The 20491-nt window shown below is 38.0% G+C and overlaps 1 protein-coding gene across 16 annotated transcripts in view; it reads right to left on the bottom strand.

The window, feature by feature from the left end:
• BRIP1 (BRCA1 interacting DNA helicase 1) overlaps nucleotides 1-20491 on the bottom strand; it is a 94062-nt gene that overhangs the window by 41708 nt on the left and 31863 nt on the right. For 14 of the 16 annotated variants that reach the window (XR_015278618.1, XR_015278619.1, XR_015278617.1 and 11 more), the window contains exons 16-24: nucleotides 20203-20324; nucleotides 10177-10289; nucleotides 8651-8733; nucleotides 7109-7423; nucleotides 5600-6409; nucleotides 3265-3338; nucleotides 2677-2755; nucleotides 967-1182; nucleotides 166-323 (exon numbers count right to left, since the gene is read on the bottom strand). Coding sequence is in view for 9 of the 16 variants with exons in the window: in XM_023939360.2 (XP_023795128.2) it covers nucleotides 166-323; nucleotides 967-1182; nucleotides 2677-2755; nucleotides 3265-3338; nucleotides 5600-6409; nucleotides 7109-7423; nucleotides 8651-8733; nucleotides 10177-10289; nucleotides 20203-20324 (1970 nt within the window). In the remaining 7 variants the exon portion in view is untranslated. Of the gene's footprint in view, nucleotides 1-165; nucleotides 324-966; nucleotides 1183-2676; nucleotides 2756-3264; nucleotides 3339-4678; nucleotides 6410-7108; nucleotides 7424-8650; nucleotides 8734-10176; nucleotides 10290-20202; nucleotides 20325-20491 lie in introns of those variants that run through there. The other 2 variants (XM_086860043.1, XM_086860042.1) reach the window with 1 other exon arrangement.

Here is a 20491-nt window from a genome sequence, read left to right as displayed (position 1 = left end):
GTTCTTAACTATAATTTTAAATCTGTGTGGTAGAAATCAGATAAATCATATGAAATTATCTAGATGAATATCCATTCTCCCTTTTACAAAAACAGTATTTTAATATTTCCTGTACAAACCATTCCATGATCATTTTCTTATACAAAATAAATTGATCTGACTTACCCATGACTGCACTTTATTACTGAAATGAGTAACCTCAGCTCCTATCAAAGGGCTTGGAGAAATGGACTGAAGGACACAGCTCCTGCACTGCAAGTAACTTGTCAGAGAAGATTCCTTCTCATTCCAAATTGCATTTAAAGATAGACTGCCAGTGAGGTCTTTCAAAAAGAAAGAAATAAAAAGAAGTTTATAGCGGAATCAAGAGAGATTTTTGAAAGAGATAGAAGTAATTTTATCAGTTGCATTTCACATTTCAAAATGTCAGAAAGAAGGTAAGGAATGCTCAGTAATCCCTCCTAAAAATGAGTCTTTGTGGCAAGAATCACATCTCATTAACTGTGCCATCCTAGCACCACTGTGGGAGCAGCAGAATTGCCCACACATGAAATAAAATACTTTTTGGTCTCCATCACCTGAAGGTGACACAAAGGGCTGCACATTGGAACAATTTCCTTTCCAAACACAGCACTTCTGCTTCAACCACAGCCAATTCATGGATTTTAACTTGTGAGAAATGGAAAAGATTCTGCTCTCATTATCTTTTTTTTTTTAATTCTTCATCAGGATATTATGAAAGGACCCAACAAATCTGGGAGTGCAGGGGACACTGGAGCTCATCTTCAGTGTTTGCTAAACCTGCAGAGCCCACAGAGCTTTGAGGAAGGAAAATCTCACCATGAGCTTCCCAAAAGGTCCAAGGGAGGGGTGTCAGTGCTGTGAATGGTATTTAATTAAATTAAATTTAATTTAATGCAAAAGGGCTTGACAAATGCTAGCTGGTATTTATCAGTAAGAATTTACCTTTCATTGGCATCTGATAAACCTTCAGAGTTTCTTTAAGGTGACCAAGACTTGCAGCATCTGAGATGACCAACATCACATTATCATCTTCTGAAATGGCCTCTAGTTTACACTTACAATTATTAATGGATTCTTTACGTCTTATATTGGCATTTCTGAAGAGTTTCCAGATTATTTGCAGCTCACTATTACTGTAGTTAGCTTTTCTCAAAATTCCTATAATTTAAAAAGTGGGGTGTAAGACTTATATACACACATGGTTTTGAATACAGTACTGTTCAGCCATGCTGCAAACTTTCCACATTTACAAGATGGGAATTTAGGCCCTGATCCAATACCCACTGCAGGCACTGAAAAGACTTCTATTGCTGTAAATGGCCCTTGGAAGAAGGCCTTATTTAAAATTTTTAATGTGTCCAAAATTTACTTTTCAACAGATAATTTTCCCCTTGTTATTACTCCCAAATCGACCAGTGAGCTTGAATCCACTTTGAATAAAGTCATTTATTTTTCATTTTCAGATTTTTTAACTTTCCTCAATCAACTGGCATCTGAGATTCAGTTTAAACAACATAAAACTTCTTGCTGACAACAGCCACCCTGGTAAGTGCAGACATTCCTGTACCTCAGAATGCTTTTCCTGAGCACTGTGGTGCCATTTCACAGGTTCTGCACCAGGGATATGATGATCCTGATATATCCTGATTCATGGAGTGAATGAATGGCTCCTGATGAGATTACCCAAATCTTAAAGGTTCTTTTGGGAAAACAGGGAGGCAAGAAGTTCCTCCATGACCTGGGCCTGCTCAGTGTGGAATTTTCTAGCTGGCCTAGTTTTAATAGGTACAGAATGTGGAATAGTTCCCATTCTCCCTCAAGCACAGGTTTGGTTTGCTGAAGAGATTTGTCCTTTTTTGGTTTCATTTGATCCAAATTGTTAGAGCATGAAGCATCTCTAATTGTTTCTGCATGTAACTGATGAGAATATCTTGTAATTAGGTCATTATCACACATGGCCCAGTGGCCTGAAGATGAAGCTTATTTTTAAAAAATAGAGTCACTGTTACTCTTATCAGCCTTTAGACATTCCCAAATTAAAGTGTCTCAAAAAACCACAAGGAATTTCCAAAAGCAGCTCATCCCCACTTTGTACAGTGTGTCTAAAACCAGACTAAAACCAAATTAATACAAGGTAGGTTACACATTGAAGAATAGCAGTGTAATTATCTGGATTTTCAGTCAGACTTTTGATAGTTCATGCAAACATGCACTGGATTCACTGAGTTACTGTGCCAAGGTATTACCAAACTTCTCACAGCAACTGGTAGCAAATTAACACCTAATCCTGAGGAGGAACAAACCTCAATGAATGGGCCACTATGCTCCAAATAATTCCTTCCAGCCTCCCATAATGGCAGAAGTTGCCTCCAGTTAACTCTCAAATACCAGATTGAAGCTCAAGACAGGTCAGTGTGGCAGCACCACTGAATCAAGAAAACTGCCAGAAAAAGTAACATTTTAAACAATTGTTCTTGCCATAACTCCCTTCCCTCAAAGGCTTTGTGCAGGTCTCATAACTCATTATCCAGATACCAAATCCAGTGCAGAAATGAACCAATTATTCTAAAACATCCCTCCAGCATCCAAAACTGAGAAAGTCAAAGGGTGGATCAGAAATCCCATCCTTCCCAATGAAACAACTGATCTTACCCTGTGCTTTGGGCAGGATTTCAGCTCCACAGACAACACAATAAAGTCCTTTCCTGCAAGGCTGGTTGTGTGTTTCCTTCTAACAAGGCAATGCACAAATGTATGTAAATTCTGGTTTGCACATAGTAACTATACAGATTGAAGCATTCAAATATAAATAAAATTAAATCTATCAAAACTGCTTCAGAGAAATACAGTACTTGAAATACTCAAAGGAGTCTGAGTGGATGTTTATAATTTCTATTAGTTAATAATTCAATATACACCATGCTAAAAATGCTTAACCTTACTTAAATAGAAGCACTGTCATATAAAACATGAGGGATTTTACAGCCTATAACACTGCAGGCTATCAATTTGTTGGGAATTCTGCAAAGGAGCCTGGGATGGTTGGTTGGTGCCTTTGTGTTTCCCATGAGAAACAAAGGTATCTATTGAGTGTGTAAATCAGAGCTCTGCACATCAGGAAGAAACTATTTCATTGTATTATTTCACTTGAGAAATGCTATAATAAATGATTTTTAATTCCCTTGCACCTTAACACTCAGCAGCCACTCAGAACAGGTATTTAATCCATGGATGTGGTACCTTTCTCTCTCGGGAGGAGCCGCTTTGCCTAAAGGCAGCTTTCCTTCTGCTGCATCTCCTCCGAACTTTCAACCCTTGAATAAATTCAAGATTCTGTTATTATTTTAGGCAATAGAGATTACACTGAGCTATTATATCAAAGTAGGGAAAGCATTTTCAATATTTTAGCCTTGACAGGTGTGATAAATCCAAACAAATAATTCTAGGAAATTCGGTATATTGACTTCACTTCCCTTCTATCTGCAGGCTGGGTAGCATTTAATTCTGAGAACTACCATAAATATATCATCTCTAGAGAATATTCTTACCTCTAAAATATCAAATAACACAGTTATTAAATATAAAGAGAAATTAAGAATTAATTTACACCAAAAGAAACAGTCTACCCCTTACCTTCCAAACCCAGCAGAACACAAAGGGGTTTTATCCACCTGTTGAGTTTTTAGAGGACAGAAATTTTTTCAAGAAATCATAGTATCTAGTGTTGATGTTTCAATAGATATCTTGGAAATAATGGTTAGTTTGATAAAAAGTTTAAATGAGTGTGATTTGACACAGAGCAGGCCTTGCCTTCAAGGATCTCTGATCAAAGGAAGAGGCACCACAAGCTCAAGAAAGGAACAATCTGCTCCAGATAAGGAAAAGGAGATGGATTTTCTTCTTTTTTTTTTTTTGAATGTTATGGATTTAAAGACAGACAAATCTCCTGAAAGACAAATAAGAGGCTGTGGGCCACTGGATGAGCAGACAAGTCACAAAGCTTAAGTGATTTCTGTTATCTGTTTAGACACACAAAAATGCACAAAGTGGTTTGCTGCAGATTTGCTTTAGGAAAACTGAGGATCAAGACTCCTGAGGATCAAGCCAGTGGATTCTGGGGAACATGGCTGCAAAACTCCTGCCAGGACAGCTCTAGAGGCCAGGTACCAACACTAACCAGCATTATTCAAATAGATATTAAGAATATTTCTCTTTAGATTTGTCAGAGGTTTTCAATACTGGGATTTCTGCCATATCAACTAAATTAAATGTTGATAATCCAAAGTGAAAACCAGGAAATCTAAACCAAGGAAATTTGATCATCAGTATTGCAAAAATTGAACCAAAAGCCTTATGCCAAATGCTGCCAGTTAAAAAAAATCAAGTGTTCTTCCCATTCTTGCAAACAGTGTCCAGTTTCATAAAGATGAATTTGTTGTGTAAAGAAAGGGCACAATTTAAATCCTATTGATATGAGCATGTTCAAGGTCTGAAGAGGTGGATTCAAAATGTTATTTAAATGAACTTTTATGGAAAATGACCAGTTAATAATTTCATTTCTACTCTTGAAAAAAAAAATATCAATACCTATGAAGCAATCTTCAGATTGCAAAGATCCTTCATCTTCATATGAATGTAGGATGGCAATGAACAATTTTTTCTTGAAAAGTCAATATGTTTTATTACAGAAAAATCCTGGCTATTTGCAATGTAATAAATGAAAGAAACATTAAAATACTTTAAAAAAAATAGACTGGGCAAGATTCAAAGACCTTTGTAGACAATTCACATTTCATATGTTACATGTAAAAAGTGCTCGTAGGAGATACAAATGAGAACAGGTTTTGACAGGAATAAACACAGAATCCAAAAGAAATGAGATCCTCCCACAAAAGGAAGATTTAAAGAAACCTCAAATTTTTTTCTGAAGAAACTTCTCATCTTCATCAAATATCATAATGTGCAAAGCTCCTGCTGGACATTTTGATGTAAGAAATTGGAAGGAATCAAAGTACTGGAGAATGCACCTGTTTTGGTATTTAGGCTCAATCTATCTATGACTTGATCTGCAAAGATACTCTTTTAATATGTTTTCCAAAAAAGACACACAATCTAACAAATGCAGAAAACCATAATTTGGTTCTATGGGTATTGTGCTTTCTGAGGAAAAACCCAATTATTTGACTGTATTTAATGGTGCATTAATTAAATCTGTAATGGAGAAACCAATAATTCCAAGTCAGATCCTACTTGTGTTTCTATTTAGAATTTCCATGCATGATGTCCTTTAGCCAAGAAGTCAGGATGAAGAATCTTCATTCTATCTCTAGAAAACTGCCTATTGCAAAATTTTCCCAGTGAAAACCCCAAAAATATAATGAGAAACTGAGGGAATAATAGTAATATTGAGGGAATAATAATAAACTGAGGGAATAAAATGAGCCTGAGGGAAGCTTTTGTTCCATGAGGACAAGGAAAGTGTAGCTGCCCTGTGGTGTTTTGAGGGCTGCTCACCAAAATTCTCACAGAAACTGTCAGCAGGTGCCACTATTGCCCAGTGGAAAGGATGACACACCTTTATTTCGGGATCTGGAAAGGCTGATTTTCCTTTTAGGGGTGTCCATCTCCTGAGATCCTCCCTGCTCTGCTCCTGCTGCAGCTGCCACCTCTACATCATCAACTACACTGTCCCTGCTCCTCACATTTTCCATAATTCCATGGGGACTTCTGCCAGCCTCAGCTTTGTCAGTCACATTCTGTGTTTCTGAGGTGTTGGTAGCAAAAAGATCAGCAGGGACTGTGGAGTTCCCATATTCCACCCAATTCCCAGTGGTACAACAGGCTGGAAGTGGGGCTTCAGTTCCCTGTTTCTCTGGATCTGCATCATCATAGAGCTCTGGGGTGAAGTAAATGCTTTCATCCTCATCCTCATCCACATTTAATGCTGAAGGCTCAGCTCTCCCTGCTGCTGAAGGAAACTCCCTGCAGGGCTCAGCTGGAAGCTGGAGCTTACCAGGATGTCCCTCAACACCTGAAGTCTCAGCATTTTTAACTGAAAAATGAGTTGTGTCCAAACATGATTCTGGTCCACTTGGTTGATGTTCTACAATTGATGATGATTGGCATTGATTTAAATGATCAATAATGTCACTAGGCCCATTCACATGCTCCTGTCTGCTGCTTGTTGTGGCCCTGCAGTTTTTGGCTACAGGAGTTGAAGTCAGTGGTTCAGAGCAGCAATTCTCTCCCACAGTATCAGCATTGGTCCAACCATTCATTTTTTCTGTCTCTATTTTAATTGCTGGAATTTTGGGGGTGTTGTCCATATGTTTCCTTCTCTGTTTTTCATGGTGAGAATGGCTCTCTACATCCACTTCCTGGTCACCTGTGAGAAACCACAAAACATAAATGAATTGTATCTGATTTACAGCATGTTTAGCATATCAGAATTACCACTGTTTTAGAATGTTTACAGTGATTTTACAACATTCATTAAAAACAATATTACAAACAAAAGCCCAGATATTATAACTAACTTTGCACATGAATTGTCTTAATTAAATTAATAGATTAACAAGCACATAAAGGTAGAGTATGACTGGATTTGAAATCTTTCATTATTGTGCTCTTATCTTATTCACCTCTTTCTTGACTGAAATGAAATCAGAACCTTTCCTAAAATTTAGGGATGGATTTTACTTGTGAAGCTGGAACTAGAGGAGATCACATGGAAGGTGTCACACAGCAATGTCTAAACAACAGATGTAGCTTAAACCAGGGCTCAACTTGCAGTAATGCTAATCTTGATGTGTTTCAAATATATTTTAAATTATCTTCATAGTGCCCAATGGAAAAAGAAATTACAATGAAAACATTTTGATTGTACTATAAACTTATCAAAGATTATTCTTTTAACACAACCAGATGGAACAAGAATTAATTTCAGTCTGTTGAGCACAGCTCCTCCACATTTGTGAATAATTATCATTTTCCACTATAGCACTTCTGTAATTTTAAAAAACATTTGTTCCTTCCAAAAAAGATGCAACTCCCCATTTGAAATTGCCAGTGGAAATGAACATACTTTGTTTCACTGCTGCCATGCTGTCACTTGGCTGATCCCATGCTGTGGGATGAACTGAGCTGATGGTTGCAGTAAAATGAACTGAGCCCAAATTTTCCTCCTGACTTTTAGCAGGAACATCTGGGGACAGAGGAAGGGTGGCCTCTTGTTGAGAGCCTTGTGAGAGGTCCCTGGAATGTGCAGGGAATTCAGTGCTGTGCTCTGAGGAGGGATCCCCACCCCTCTGGTTCCTGAGGGCGAAGGCATGCAGGGATTCCAGAGCGCTGCCGAAACTGCCGTGGTGCTGGATCCGCTGCCGGATCCACTTGGATAATCCTGGGGGAAAAGAAATATCTTACTGCATAAAAACAGCATCTCTATCAGGTATTTCACATCAGTAAACAGCACTTAAGAGTGCAAATATTTCTGTGTATGTATAGTCTCAAAGATTTCAATAATTTGCTCATGAAGCAACAACAATTCCTCCTTTCCAGGGTTGGGAACTTGATTTATTCAATGGCAGTATTCTGATAGGCAAACTAAAAATATTCTTCTTTTTCTATGAAAAGCCTTTCTCTTTTTCACTACTCTTCAGGTTCAAACTGCTGCCTTGCATAAACATCATTATATTTTTTTGATGCCTGGGTGTTCATTCTGCTTGTTATCATGAATTATTTAAAAGCAGTTTGCACAGAGTGCAGCTATTTATTGTATTAACAAGAGTGATAAAAATTTGAATATAATGAAACTTTTTACAACTTTGTCTCAGATTAAGTAACAGTAACTCAGAAAGAATCACAACTGTTCTACAACTACAGGTTTTACTATAACATCCTATCAAAATAACATTTCAAATTCTTAAATATCAGATGTCTTGAGCATAACAGCTTTTTACATGATAATGGAACACAGAGGTCAAGTAAAAACTGACTGCATCGATTTTAGAAAGTATTTTTGAAGCCATTTCACTATTCTTTGAATATTAATTTTTTAAAAAACCAAAAAACCAAAACCCCAAACCCACAACAACAGAGAACTTCACTCTTCTGTGAAGTTTTACTTTTCAGAGAAAGAAATTTTACCAAGTCTTGAACATATGGATTATTTGTGCTCCTGTATGAATTTCCTGTGTTTACTTCAATAATTTTGATGTATTTTTAGTACAAGCCCCTCAGAGAAGAAGCTGGACTCAACTGCAGCAGCTGAGCTCCACCTGCTGACCAAGCCCAGCATGGGCTTGTGAGCTCAGCTCTGCCCAGCAAAAAGGGCAGGAACAAAGGTAAAAACACATTCCTTAGCAGTTTATTTTCTAATTTTTATGTTTTTAAAGGTTGTGCATAGAATCTGGTTTATTTCATCTGCATTTATTTCTACCCAGTATAAAACTGAAAAACAGAAAGCCCTTGTATATTGAATATCCAGCAGTTCAATCTCTATTCCATGGTTGTGGAACATTCTGACCCTTCCTACTCACCTGTATTTGTACAACCACATTTCTGTAATTCAGAGTTTTCAGTATTTCTCAACATTAGGAAGTTTCCCCAAAAGATTTTTACCTCTTACCAGTTATGTATTTATTTGGGTTATTCCTGAAGCGGTCGTCAACTAAAATTAGAGCCCCCCAGTCATTCCTGTGCCTTATACACCTAAAAGTGAGGGGGAAAAAAAGAGTGTTTATGTAATTAGAGGGCATCCAGCAAAAATCTGTGGGAATTAGAAAACAGGGATTGCTCTGGGTCAGTTAGAATATGGAAAATGATATAAGTCCTCTTCTACTGTATGCACCAAAAATTGTTATGGATGTCACAGAAGCTTCATTTTCCTTCAGCTGTTGAATTTACATGAAAACAGCTCAATGAAAAATAAAATACACAAATATTCAACAGCCAATCAAACCACATCACTGGTTTTCCACTCTTAACTGGGCAGTGTAAATATTATAGAGCTTCCTGCCAGCTTACTGGAATATTCTGGTTTTATCAAAATCCTTCCCCACATCTCAGGTTAGCAAAGGCTTTGGCTCATGTATTTATAAGGAATTTGTACCTTTATGTTAGAATGGAAGCTTATTTTCTCCATTTAAGTTTAGACCATCCAAATGATAAATTAAACAATAAGTAATTGTCACTAAAACTTAAGTTCAGCTTCACAGTTATTATTTCTCTATTGGTATTCCACAACTGAGTTTTCTTAACCTATTTCAATTAATGCTTTTCTATTCCAAAGAGGTATTTAAGAAATCAGGTATGTAACAACAAAAATCCACAATGAGATTTCCTAATATTACAATTTCTCTCAATTTTCTCTCCAGGCCTTCATTTATGTCATTGCATTTGCATTAGACTAATTCAAATAAGAACATTTTTCCAGCCAATGTTTCTGTGGCTCTGTATCCATGACAGATGCACAACACCCATGATAGATGCGGATGGCAGCTCTAATCTTTACTGATATGATAAATTTTGTTGAAGGAGGATGAATTAATTCTACCCTGTTAATAACATTTGAGGGAATTTTTCCATCTAGGAAAGGGAAGCTATACCACTTCTTCTAAATCTGGGAAGAGATCAGTGAGCACAATAATTGAATTGACCTTTTGCAAAGGTCTGAAAAACCCCACTGCTATTTCTCCCTTTCAAAAATACTTGTAGGCTAAGCATCAAACAATTGTTCTGAGCCCACTGAGAGTGTGAACAATTAGAACACTGGAAAAGTCCTAAGGATCTTCATTTGCTTTAAAGCTCAAGAACTATTTGTTTCTGCTTATGCTTTTTTTCCCCCCTCCTGTTATGGAGGATATATATATATATATATTTATTGCTCATATGGACTATGAGCAATAAAACTTCAACTAAATTGAAGTGGGTTCTGAATGCAAAACAGAACCTCTGAATTATAACAATGCTCAAGTGCACAACAGGCTGAAAAGCAGAGAGTTGCCAGCACAGAGCACATCAAGAGACAAAATTTGCAATATGAGAGGTTTGGTCTTACTTACCCCTTTGTCCTAAAAGTGGGGAATAAATTCTTAAAGATCTCCCTAAAAAAAGTTCTGCAAATTTATATAGTTTTAGCTGTGTTTATCTCACCTTCCCAGGGCTTGGTTGAGAGCTCTGTAAGCTTGAATTTCATACCACTGACTTCCTGATAAAAGGCCTCTTGTACTTTTGTGCTGGTCATTGTATTTCCTCTTTAATTCAACCTAAGAAAGAAATCAGAAAATATTTGGTTTATTAATGTTGTTGAAAAGGAGATATTCTAAAAGGGGAAAACAAGCAAACATTGATTAAATGAAAGAATATATAAATTGTGCTTCAGTGTTTCAACTCTGTATTTTGTACACTAACCAATCCTGGCTTCTAAAACTGCCCTTAGCTGTGATCTGTTCCAATAATTTAAATGTATTGACATGAGCACCACACACTCATCCAAATCTCTCCCAGTAAGAGAAGGATAAACTGTTCAGAGAGGTGTAAAAACCCCAAACCAGGTACAGGTAGGACCCCAAACCCCAGATTTACTGGCTCTTCCAGAAGGAAATACCCCACTGGAGCTCTCCATCCTTCCCTTTATCACAAAACCCACTTCAGAGCTGGGACCAGACCTTGCTTTTCCCAAGTGAGAGTTAAGCAAATCCAACTTTTCTTCCTCTACAGAAGCTGCAAAAGAGCTTTAGAGACAGAGGGGCCTCTCCCAAGGACCAGGAGTCAGCAACACCAAGCAAAATTCCCAGCTTGGCATCACCTCTTGACGTTTGGAAATGTTTCACTGGAGAGCATGGGGACATCAGGCAGGGAAAAACACGTTCCCCTTTCTGAAAAAAACATCCCTGATGCTTCAAAATCTGGAATGAACTGCCCAAGAAATGCCCTACCTCCCCTTCCCAACCACATGGACAACCACACACAATTCCTGAATTGGAACAATTTGCATTACAACATTATTTATAACGAAAGGATTTATTATTACTATTCAGTTAGGAGCACTGAATTTCTTTTTTTTTAAACAAGCATAAAACTACACCAAAAAGAGTCTTTTTGTTGCTCTTTTGTACAGTATTAACCTTTCTAAACTGACAAGTGAAAGGACACGCTTCAGGAGAGAAAACAGCAGACTTCTAACCTCTTCTGACAGGTAACTTTCAAGTTGCATTTGGATAAGAAATTTTATTTTATGTACTTATGCCCTTTAAATTGCCTGTCAAATTTACAAATTCAATCTTTACAGCCAGAAAGTAAATTCGGTTTGATTTCACAGATTTAATATTTGTTCCAGTCACTCAGAATTTACTGACTGGCATGTGAGGTTTCCTTTGTTATTTTCCAAACAGAAGTTGATTTCTTCTGAATGGTTTATGAACATTAAATCATTCCTTGAAAAAGAACTTGGCTTTATCTGTGCATTTCTACAAACTGAAATCCTACCTGGAGAAAGAAAAGGGTACTGCTCACCTTTGGAAATGAGGAATGATGTTGGAAAAGTTCACTGAAGCCTTTAAAACATAACCATTGACAATATACTCCTGTGTGTGTTAGTTATGCACTTGTCTTCTAGTCCTGGTCAGTTTTATAACAATTTACTGTTCGAAGAATTTTGTTATCAGTGAGAGTTTTTGTTATCAGTGATTATTTGGAACAAATGGAGGTTTACCAGTCCCTTACTTTGCCAGCAGACAGTGTAAACAGTGTTACAACAACTAGTCCTGTGTCTTATGCTGAAAAATGACATTATTTTTAAATATGTGCATAAACTCATTGAAGTAGCAGTAAAATGCAAACCAGTCAAATTATCTAAATAAAATACATTACTTCCACATTCTTCTAACACATGTCAGTGTTATCAAGTTTATTGCTTGTATGCAAAGCACCAATGATATTTCATTGCTCAAATCATATAAACCCCATTTTTTAATATAAAACCCCATGAGTTTGGTGAGGTTTTTAACCCCAATCCCTTGCTCTAAATGTGTAACATATCTCTAGAACTTCCTGCTATTAATTTTAAAAGATGGTTACCAGAAAATAACCATTCTGTTTTCTCCCTGCAGTGCTCCTGCCTCAGCAGAGATGATGCCAAGCCGCATTGCTGCGAGTTCAGTTTGCAGGGGGAGGCTGCTGCAGGTAAAAGGCCAGGGCCTGTCATTTTAATGCAATCAGAATCTATTTCATTGTGGAACTGCTGCGTTCCCCCCCATCAATTCCACGCCAGATTCAAGCTGACATGTTACATATGTGAAAAAGCCAGTGCCTCCTGCTAGCAAATATCCACAATGTGCAGGAAAGCACAGGCTAGAAGGGATTAGTTAAAATGTCAAAAGACAGCCTTTTACTTTTACCTGTTCATCCTTAAAAACATCCTCCCAGCTCTGGGGCAGGATTTGCAGACAAAGAGCTGCACAAGGCCCCTGGCAAGCTCTGCCATCCTGTAGCTGTCACCCAGATTAGGCTTTGATCTGTCTGGGAGGTCACGGGCACAGCCACGTTCACTCAAATCTCCCCACATTCCACCTGCAAACCTCTCCTGCTTTTAATGCTTAATTAGTTCGACATCTTTCACTCTGCAATATTAACTGGGAAACAGCAGCAAAAAAATATAAATGCCATGAACAATTTCTTTTTTTTTTTTAAAAGGCTTGGAAAGATATTTGGAGGCAGTTTGTGCTACAACTCAAGTGTATTTTTCAAACAGAATTAGCAACAGAGGTTTTTCTCCAATGACAACAACATTAAATGACATTTGTTACATGAGATTTTAAAGTTAGTTACCTGTGGTGATATTCCTTCACGTGAAGAAACTCAAGACTTATTCAGGATATAAACTGATTTATACTGTGCTGACCATGGATTATAGGAGTTATTTCATGGCACAGAGCTGAGAACAGGAACTAAAAAACTACAGCTTGGTTTTGACCCCCAAAATAATCTGCAAATTCACACACAGAACCTGCAGCCTTTTAGCAGCACACCAGGCTGAACCAGGTTTATTCAGAATGAACAAACAGTATTTAACAGCAAAGTATACAAATATCAATCTATTATGGACTAATTATTTCAAAAGAAAAATCATTCAGAATACATTTAAACTGATTTATCACTGCCAGTACCATGACACGAAGGTAGAATGGGCTAAGCCCATTTGTTTACTTTGGGCAATTTAAATCAGCACATTGACACATGAACTGTGTTTGGTTTTACTTCATTGGCAAAGTGTTGAGGAGTATTTTTAATGCATTACTTCACTGAACCAAATGCAAACTTTGCTTTTTAAGAACAAATACAAGTAACAGTTTAGAATCTTTAAACAAGTCAGGCCTGTTCTTTGATAGATACGACCTCACAAACATCTCCAACTGCCTCCTATTTGTTCAGGTAAGTTAAGGGAAGAGAAAACAGCTGGAAAAGGCCAATAAAGCTGGGCCTGTGTCACTGCAGGGACAGGTGGAGGTGGCACATCCACACCTGGATCAGCTCGTGCCCTTCCCTCCCCAACACTCTCCTCTGTGGAAAGAAAAACCAGAAAATGGATTGAAATGTTTTCTGCCATTCCACTAACTTGTTTCTCTGGTTTTATGAGGGGAAAAATAGTAATGAAAACAAAGACCATTGCTCACATCATCCAAAAAAATTCTTTTACAGACACATTCATGCTTAACATCTACTAATTCCCCACATCTTAAAAACAAACAAGCAGAAAAAGTACCAGGTGGTCACTCCCCACTTCCATCCCCAAAAAGACATAAAAATGTTTTTAAAGCAAATCTCCCGTCCTAAAAATCTCATGTGTCCACTTAGAGTCTCTCTTCCACCTGAAATAGCAATAATTAGGATTTTTCAGGAACGCACTTGCCATCTACTTTCCTCCTGATGAATGCCAAGGAACCATAAAAGTTTGTGAGCGCAGGAAAGTTAAGACATGAAAACCCATTTCTTTTCCTTTACATCTGAAAATTCTTAAATAGAAGCAGCATTGAGCAGTGCAGCATTTCACTCACTTCAAAAGCAGTAACAAGGGCTGGGAGGTTTAAGACAAATAATGCACATGTAAAGTGCAAAATAATGCACTGGGTGAGTCATAGAACAAGCTTCAAACATCCTCACCCCTCACAGACCCACTCAAAGCCGTGTCTAAACACAATATTTCCATTTATTAGCCCACAGGAAAAAGATATTCTGGCAGGATTTTGTCTTCAAATGTTCCAAGCATTCTAAGTGCAGTGTTAATACATAAATAGTATGGAATAAGAAAATGCTTATTAGCTGATTTTTACCAAACTAGATTCTGTTGATCACAATAATTTATTAATGTAATTCTAATGAATTCATATGACTAAATAAGGTGACTAGACACCAATATAACACTTATTTTCACACATAAATACTGAATTTCCTTATAAAAAGGAACAACCCCCTCCTGCGAATGAGACATGATCAATATTTGTACTGCTCAATTATAATCAGGATGCTGTTACACAGAAATTGCTCAGGTGACCTTTTCTGCCTGAAAATTTCTATGTGCACTTATCAAAATTGCCTTCCTTGGATAACACTGAATTAAAAAAGGAAGCAATCCAGATCTCAGACTTGCTCTGTCTCACAGGGGACATAGAAAGATATAGGGATTGAACAGCACAATGTGAATGGAGATATAATCAAAACTAGAGAGTTACTGAGATAGAAAAAATGGCATAAAAGTGGCAAATAAACCACAGAAGGAAAAACACTGCTGGCTTGTTTCCCTATGACCCAAAAGCTTAAATATGATATGGCTTCAAGGTAAAGGCAAATAAGCCAAAGTGCCACCTCCAGGGCAGCCAAGCAGCACCTCCTGCTTGTGCAGAGCTCAATTCCTCTCATCCTGAACTCACCATGTATCTCATAGCCAAATCCCTCCCAGTATTCCCAGTCTGAGAGAGATGGGGAGCTTATGGAATGTTGCAAGCACTCAACACTTTCAGTGTTGTCAGCCCACCCTGTGGTATGCCCAGAGCTCGTGGCACATTCACCCCGAGCCCATCGACTCATCTCAGCCTCGCAGGCTTCCAGCCACCGCCAACAAGTGACCTGATTAAAACCTAACGCAACTAAACTCTGCTCTGAAGAGAAAATTCAATCCATTTCCAGTGCAGCAGAAGTGAAAGAAATCCAGGAGGTTCCCTTGAGGTCCAAGAGCGGTGCCGGGGCTCCGGTGCCACAGCCGAGGGGAGCGCGAGTGTCACTCATCCCCACGGTGAGAGCTTCACTCTCAGAGCTTCTGACAGCACAGCACAAAGCTAAAGGTCACCACTGCTTGCTAAGGACAAGATAAGCACAAGAAAATCACTTGGAAATTTTATGGGTCAGAAAAGTGAACTGTTAAAAGTTTTGATTTGCTGGATTATTTCACTTTGGGATATATTCAGGGCTGGTTTTGTGATCTGGGCTAACATAGTGACACTGGCCTGGCACCAGCAGGACAGAAATGCCAAAATTCCATCCTCCTGTCTCACCTGTCTCACTGAACTCCCAAATTCCCATTCCCAGCCACTGGAACTCTGTGTTCCACACAAACTTACAGCTGCTCCCACAAATTCAGCTGCTCAGATTTTGTTTCCTTAATTAACACCATTTCTGTTGGATGCAAGAAGGGTATGGATGGCTTGGATTGTTTCTGATCATGGTTATTTGTGGAAAACTTGGAAGAAAAAGGCTTTTGGGGTATCTCAGTGCTACCACAGCACCCGTGAAAGTTCCAGAAATGGTTTTCTGCTCCCCATTTTTTTGGAATTTTTCCCTCACAGGACTAGAATAAAGAAGAAATCAAAAGTCTTCTATTCCTAAAAGATTTTTAACTTCACAGGGAATTTTCTACTAAGTACAACACAACAATGACCTCCCCATAAAATGTCCTTTTCTCTACTGCTTTTGCCCTTATTTCTTTATTAATAAGTGAAAAAATTAAGTGATGAAATTAATACAATGCAAAGGATATTTCCCAGCTCTGGTTAAGCATTATAATTTCAATTAAATTAAATGTTAAAATAACAATACTTTACTTAGAAATCTTGCTTTTCGTAGAATATGGTAAATAAGAAATGAATTTTTTCAGCAATCACTTACTTAGCAAAAGATTCTTTCTCCTTTCAAGGGACACAAAACATATAGGCTTAAAAACTGCCACAAGGACCAGAAATTCAATATTGAAACACATCATTATTCTGAGATGATAGAAATATCTCAGTTTGCTGAACTAGGAAAAGAAGAAACTTCAGCCAAAGAACTGCAAAATTTTTGTATCATTAAGTTACATAAAGCCCAGAAAATTGTAATTGAAGTGATGATTTCCTTTGTGCTACAAGTCATGATACTGGAAACAATAAATGAAATATTCCCCCTATGGCAGCTACGGGAAATAATTCCCATTAAAGGCAAACTTGAGCAATGCTCCTGCTCAGAGCTCGCAGCCTTATCGAGTTTATTTGCCTTGCACATCTGCTGATGTGAAAGAGTTTGACTTTTTGTATTTTCTGCTGTATTTTGGTCAAGTTCTGCTGGCTGTTCCATGATTAATTCACTCTTCTGTAGCAGGATCAAAAGCATCTGGAGGGGTGGAAGTGCAGAAATGCTCTCTGGGCAGGGGAGCTCAGTGCCTGCACTTCAGAGCTGCCCATTATCAACATTTTGGAGTGAGCTCTTTATTTTCAGCTCCCCAAGGTAAGAACAGTAAATTATTACTTGAACTAAACAAGTCACACTTGGCTCCAAAATCAGATTTTCCTACCTCTACTTTCAGGTCCCAGAGGCAGGCAGAGGAAATCCTGGTCACAGCCAAAGAAGTCGTTTTTGGCTCTGAAATAAATTTTCCTGCTTTACTCGAGCCAAACCCTACCATTGAGAGCACCAGAGCTTTGAGCAATCCTTGAACATTTCTTTTATATTATTTTGTTTTAGCAACCTGATTCTTCAGCAATATGAAACCCTTTGCAATAACACAGAATTAGGGGGTTGGCCTCTTTCTTCAATCAGTTTTGTTTATAATCAGGTCCTACTTCTGAGCCTGAATCATTTCTTTCTCCTTAACCCTGACAAAGTGTTTTAGACTCTTCTCTTTGTGAAAAGTAGTGAACCTAAGATACAATATGCCTAAAAATGTTAAAGTGAAACTAAATTATTCTCTTTGAAGCCTCCACAGAAAACACTGTAACTTATAAAAGCACACAGTTACTCAAGGAATTCAAATGTTTGCCATTTAATACCAGGATTTGTGGCATATATTTAGCACAAACATGTGGAAAAACTAAAATTGGATATTATTCATCATGCTTGACAATGAGTTTCTTGCCCAAGATTGATGTCTGGATCCAAAATGCTACACTTCAAAATATCTAAGAGAAGTTAATTAACAGTATGTTAGCATCAGATAACACATATGTGGGATTATCCACCTCTTGCTGCCACGTTATTTATGTTCTTTAATATTACAGCTCAATCAGGTTACAAATCATAAAACATATTTAGAAAGCAGGTTGATCACAGACAAGTCATATTAGTGGAGATGAGCCAACATCAAACTGCCAACATAAAATATTGCTCTCCCAAGGACCAATTCCACAATTCCTGCTGGTTGTGCTCAGTCCTGGGAGTATTAAAGGGATTACTCACACAAGTAAAAGCTCTGTGCAGGAGTAAGGGGTTATGGAATTGAGGCTTAAGAGGACGTTTATTAACCCAAAACACAGACATTCAAGTGTTTTTTCATGTAGAAGCCAAGCACTTTTTAGTGATTTAAACCAATCCCAGAAGTATATAATTCATGGCTATTCCAAGGGAATTATTAATCACTTGCATTTCCTATTTTTAAAGGAATGTCATTATTAATCATCTTATCAGTTTCCTCCTCTGTTACCTCTACTGAGCACCTATTGCTGTGTGAGAGCCACAGAAGCACCATTTTCTCAGTCCAACCTGCCCTGTGTCACTGTGGGTTGAATTTTATGTCTGCTGAAAACTCAAGGTCCTCCCCAGAAGCTCCAGGTTTCACCCAGTTTTCTGCTTCACCTACAAAATCCAAAGAAACTCCAACCAATTACATCACCACAGCCAATGTTGTAACTATTCTCTAAACTTTAACTGTTTCATTTGGGAATTCCAATCCCTTTCCTGAGCTGAAAAAGTTACTTATCTTCCAAATTTCTTTTATATTTCTACAAAGGCACTAAAAACTATCTTCAGAGTGACCCTCCTTCACTTTATCCTTCTTGCTCAAAAAATGAGCATTAATCCAGAATTTTTGGGGATCTGATAAACCTAAAGCCTTCAGCAAAAGAAAACCCTGGTCAACACAAAGACATTTAAAATAAAAGCCATTTCCTCCAGCATCCTGTAAGGAGCTCTGCCAGGCAGCAGCTCTGCCAAGCTCATGCTGAGAGACTGGTGCCTGCCCTTCTCTCATCCAGAATTGATCACTGCAGAGCTTTGGGCATTCCCATCTCTAAACACACACACTCAGACCTTGAGCTGCTTGCAATTTGGCAGCTACAGTTTCTAGCCCTACTGAAAAATTTAGGGGTTTTCTTCAGTCTAATTAAAAAACATAATGCAACAGAATGCTAATTTTTAAAATATAGTTATCAGAAATGGGCTGCAGCACTTGTGATTCTTTTATTTGAAATATTTGGTTGAACTCAAGGTAAAATCAAACCATAATCCCCTGTGAAGATAATTCACTCAGAACACATCTTTTTCAATCTAATTTTGTATCATTTAGAACCCAAACCAATTGATTTTCAGGAAATTATTTGGCATTAATTGTTGCCATACAACAGACAAAGGATTTCCAAAATACCTTGTCAGCACATGCCTCTAAAAACCAGCATTTCTAACTCTAGAGAAGAGGCTGAGTACTCTTTAAATGTGAATTTTTACACTACAGTAGAGTGCATTATATTTTAGGAGGACAAAAAATGTTGTGGCTGAGTAAGTGCTCCAAGGAATTCTGCAAACATTGGAAGAACTGCACTAACACAGCCTCCCTGGTCCTTGTAGGATGTGGGTTTTTCCCAGCAAGGCTGGAATTAGGCACATGCTGCAGACAACAAAGAAGCCTTTGCTTGTTCACTTAAGCTCAGAACACATCTCTCAAACCAAAGCTGAGTCTGTTTGGCCTTTCAAGTGCAAACCTATGATTTTCTTGTTTGATTTGGCATTAGTGAGAACCAGAAACCAGCTGCTCCTGGTATTTATTTATTCTGTGATCTTTCACTTTGTTTCTTGGCTTCTCAGAGTAGCCCCAAAAGCTCTGAGGAACACAGGACAGGGCAGTGACAGTGACTGGGAGCAGTGGCACAGACCACTAGAAAGAAGTGGTATTACAAACTAACCAATAATAAACCTTTTTTTTCAGTAAGCAGAAAGCCTAGAAAAATACCATTCTATATTTATTGGCTTTCTTCTCCTTTCAGCTCTGAAGTGCCTGCTCTAATGGAACATCATCTGTCAGACAAGCACTGCTCAAGTCAAAAGGAAGGAAGTGTTGAGGTGGGCAATTACACAGCAGTGCAACAGGATGCTGCTTTCACCACCTCCTGAAAAACACAAATACTTTCAGATTTATTTAACTGGACCTATTTCAAAATGCTATTTTTACAAGGCGCTTACATGTGTTTGCCTAAAGTTACACAAAGTTTGAATATTCCAAATAGTGCTGTCCTCAGTATCCAGGAAGAGTTTATGTTGTGTCATAAATTCATGCTTCAAAATTGCAAGCTAATAAAGCAGCGCAAGCTTGGAAAAGGTTTGCAGTTCCACTCTGTGTTGAAGTGGGACACATAATTGTAGTAAAGAAGGCAATGGGATTAGAAAGGTGAGATGGTGCAAGCAGTGGGACATACACAGTTATATTGCAAAACAAGAACATAATTAAAGAATCTTCATCTTTCCACCTGGTTCCTGCAATAACCTGCCTTATTTAAGCAGTATGTATAGCTGCTCCCCCACCTCTTAACGATGCAAGGCAACTCAAAGAATTCAAATGGGGTGGAGAGAAGTTCAAAGGTAAACATAGAGAAAATTTATTTTGTGCATATTGAGTGTTTTAAAGATGATGTAAAAACCAAGCACAACTCTGAAGTGATGTCCTACCTGAAGGTCCTTCACGTTTGGAAAGGGGATTCCGATGGTCACGACTGCCCTGGCGTTCTCATCACAGAAATCCAGCCCCTCACTGACCTTCCCTCTGCACACAGCTACCAGGAGAGCTCCATCTGCAACAGGGCAGCAATACACACATTATTCCAAGGAGAAGCTGAGCATCAGAACCTTTCACCAAAATCTTTTAAAGAGCTGTTATTGTAATATAGTATAATACACTGGCTGGAAAAGATGAGTGGCTATAAAAATAGAGACTTTCAGATCCATGAGATTTACTTCA

This window comes from Cyanistes caeruleus, chromosome 21 (genome assembly GCF_971803275.1).
Source record: "Cyanistes caeruleus chromosome 21, bCyaCae1.hap1.1, whole genome shotgun sequence".
Taxonomy (NCBI): domain Eukaryota; kingdom Metazoa; phylum Chordata; class Aves; order Passeriformes; family Paridae; genus Cyanistes; species Cyanistes caeruleus.
Note: the sequence above shows the minus strand (reverse complement) of the source record. Positions and strands in the feature narration are given on the sequence as shown.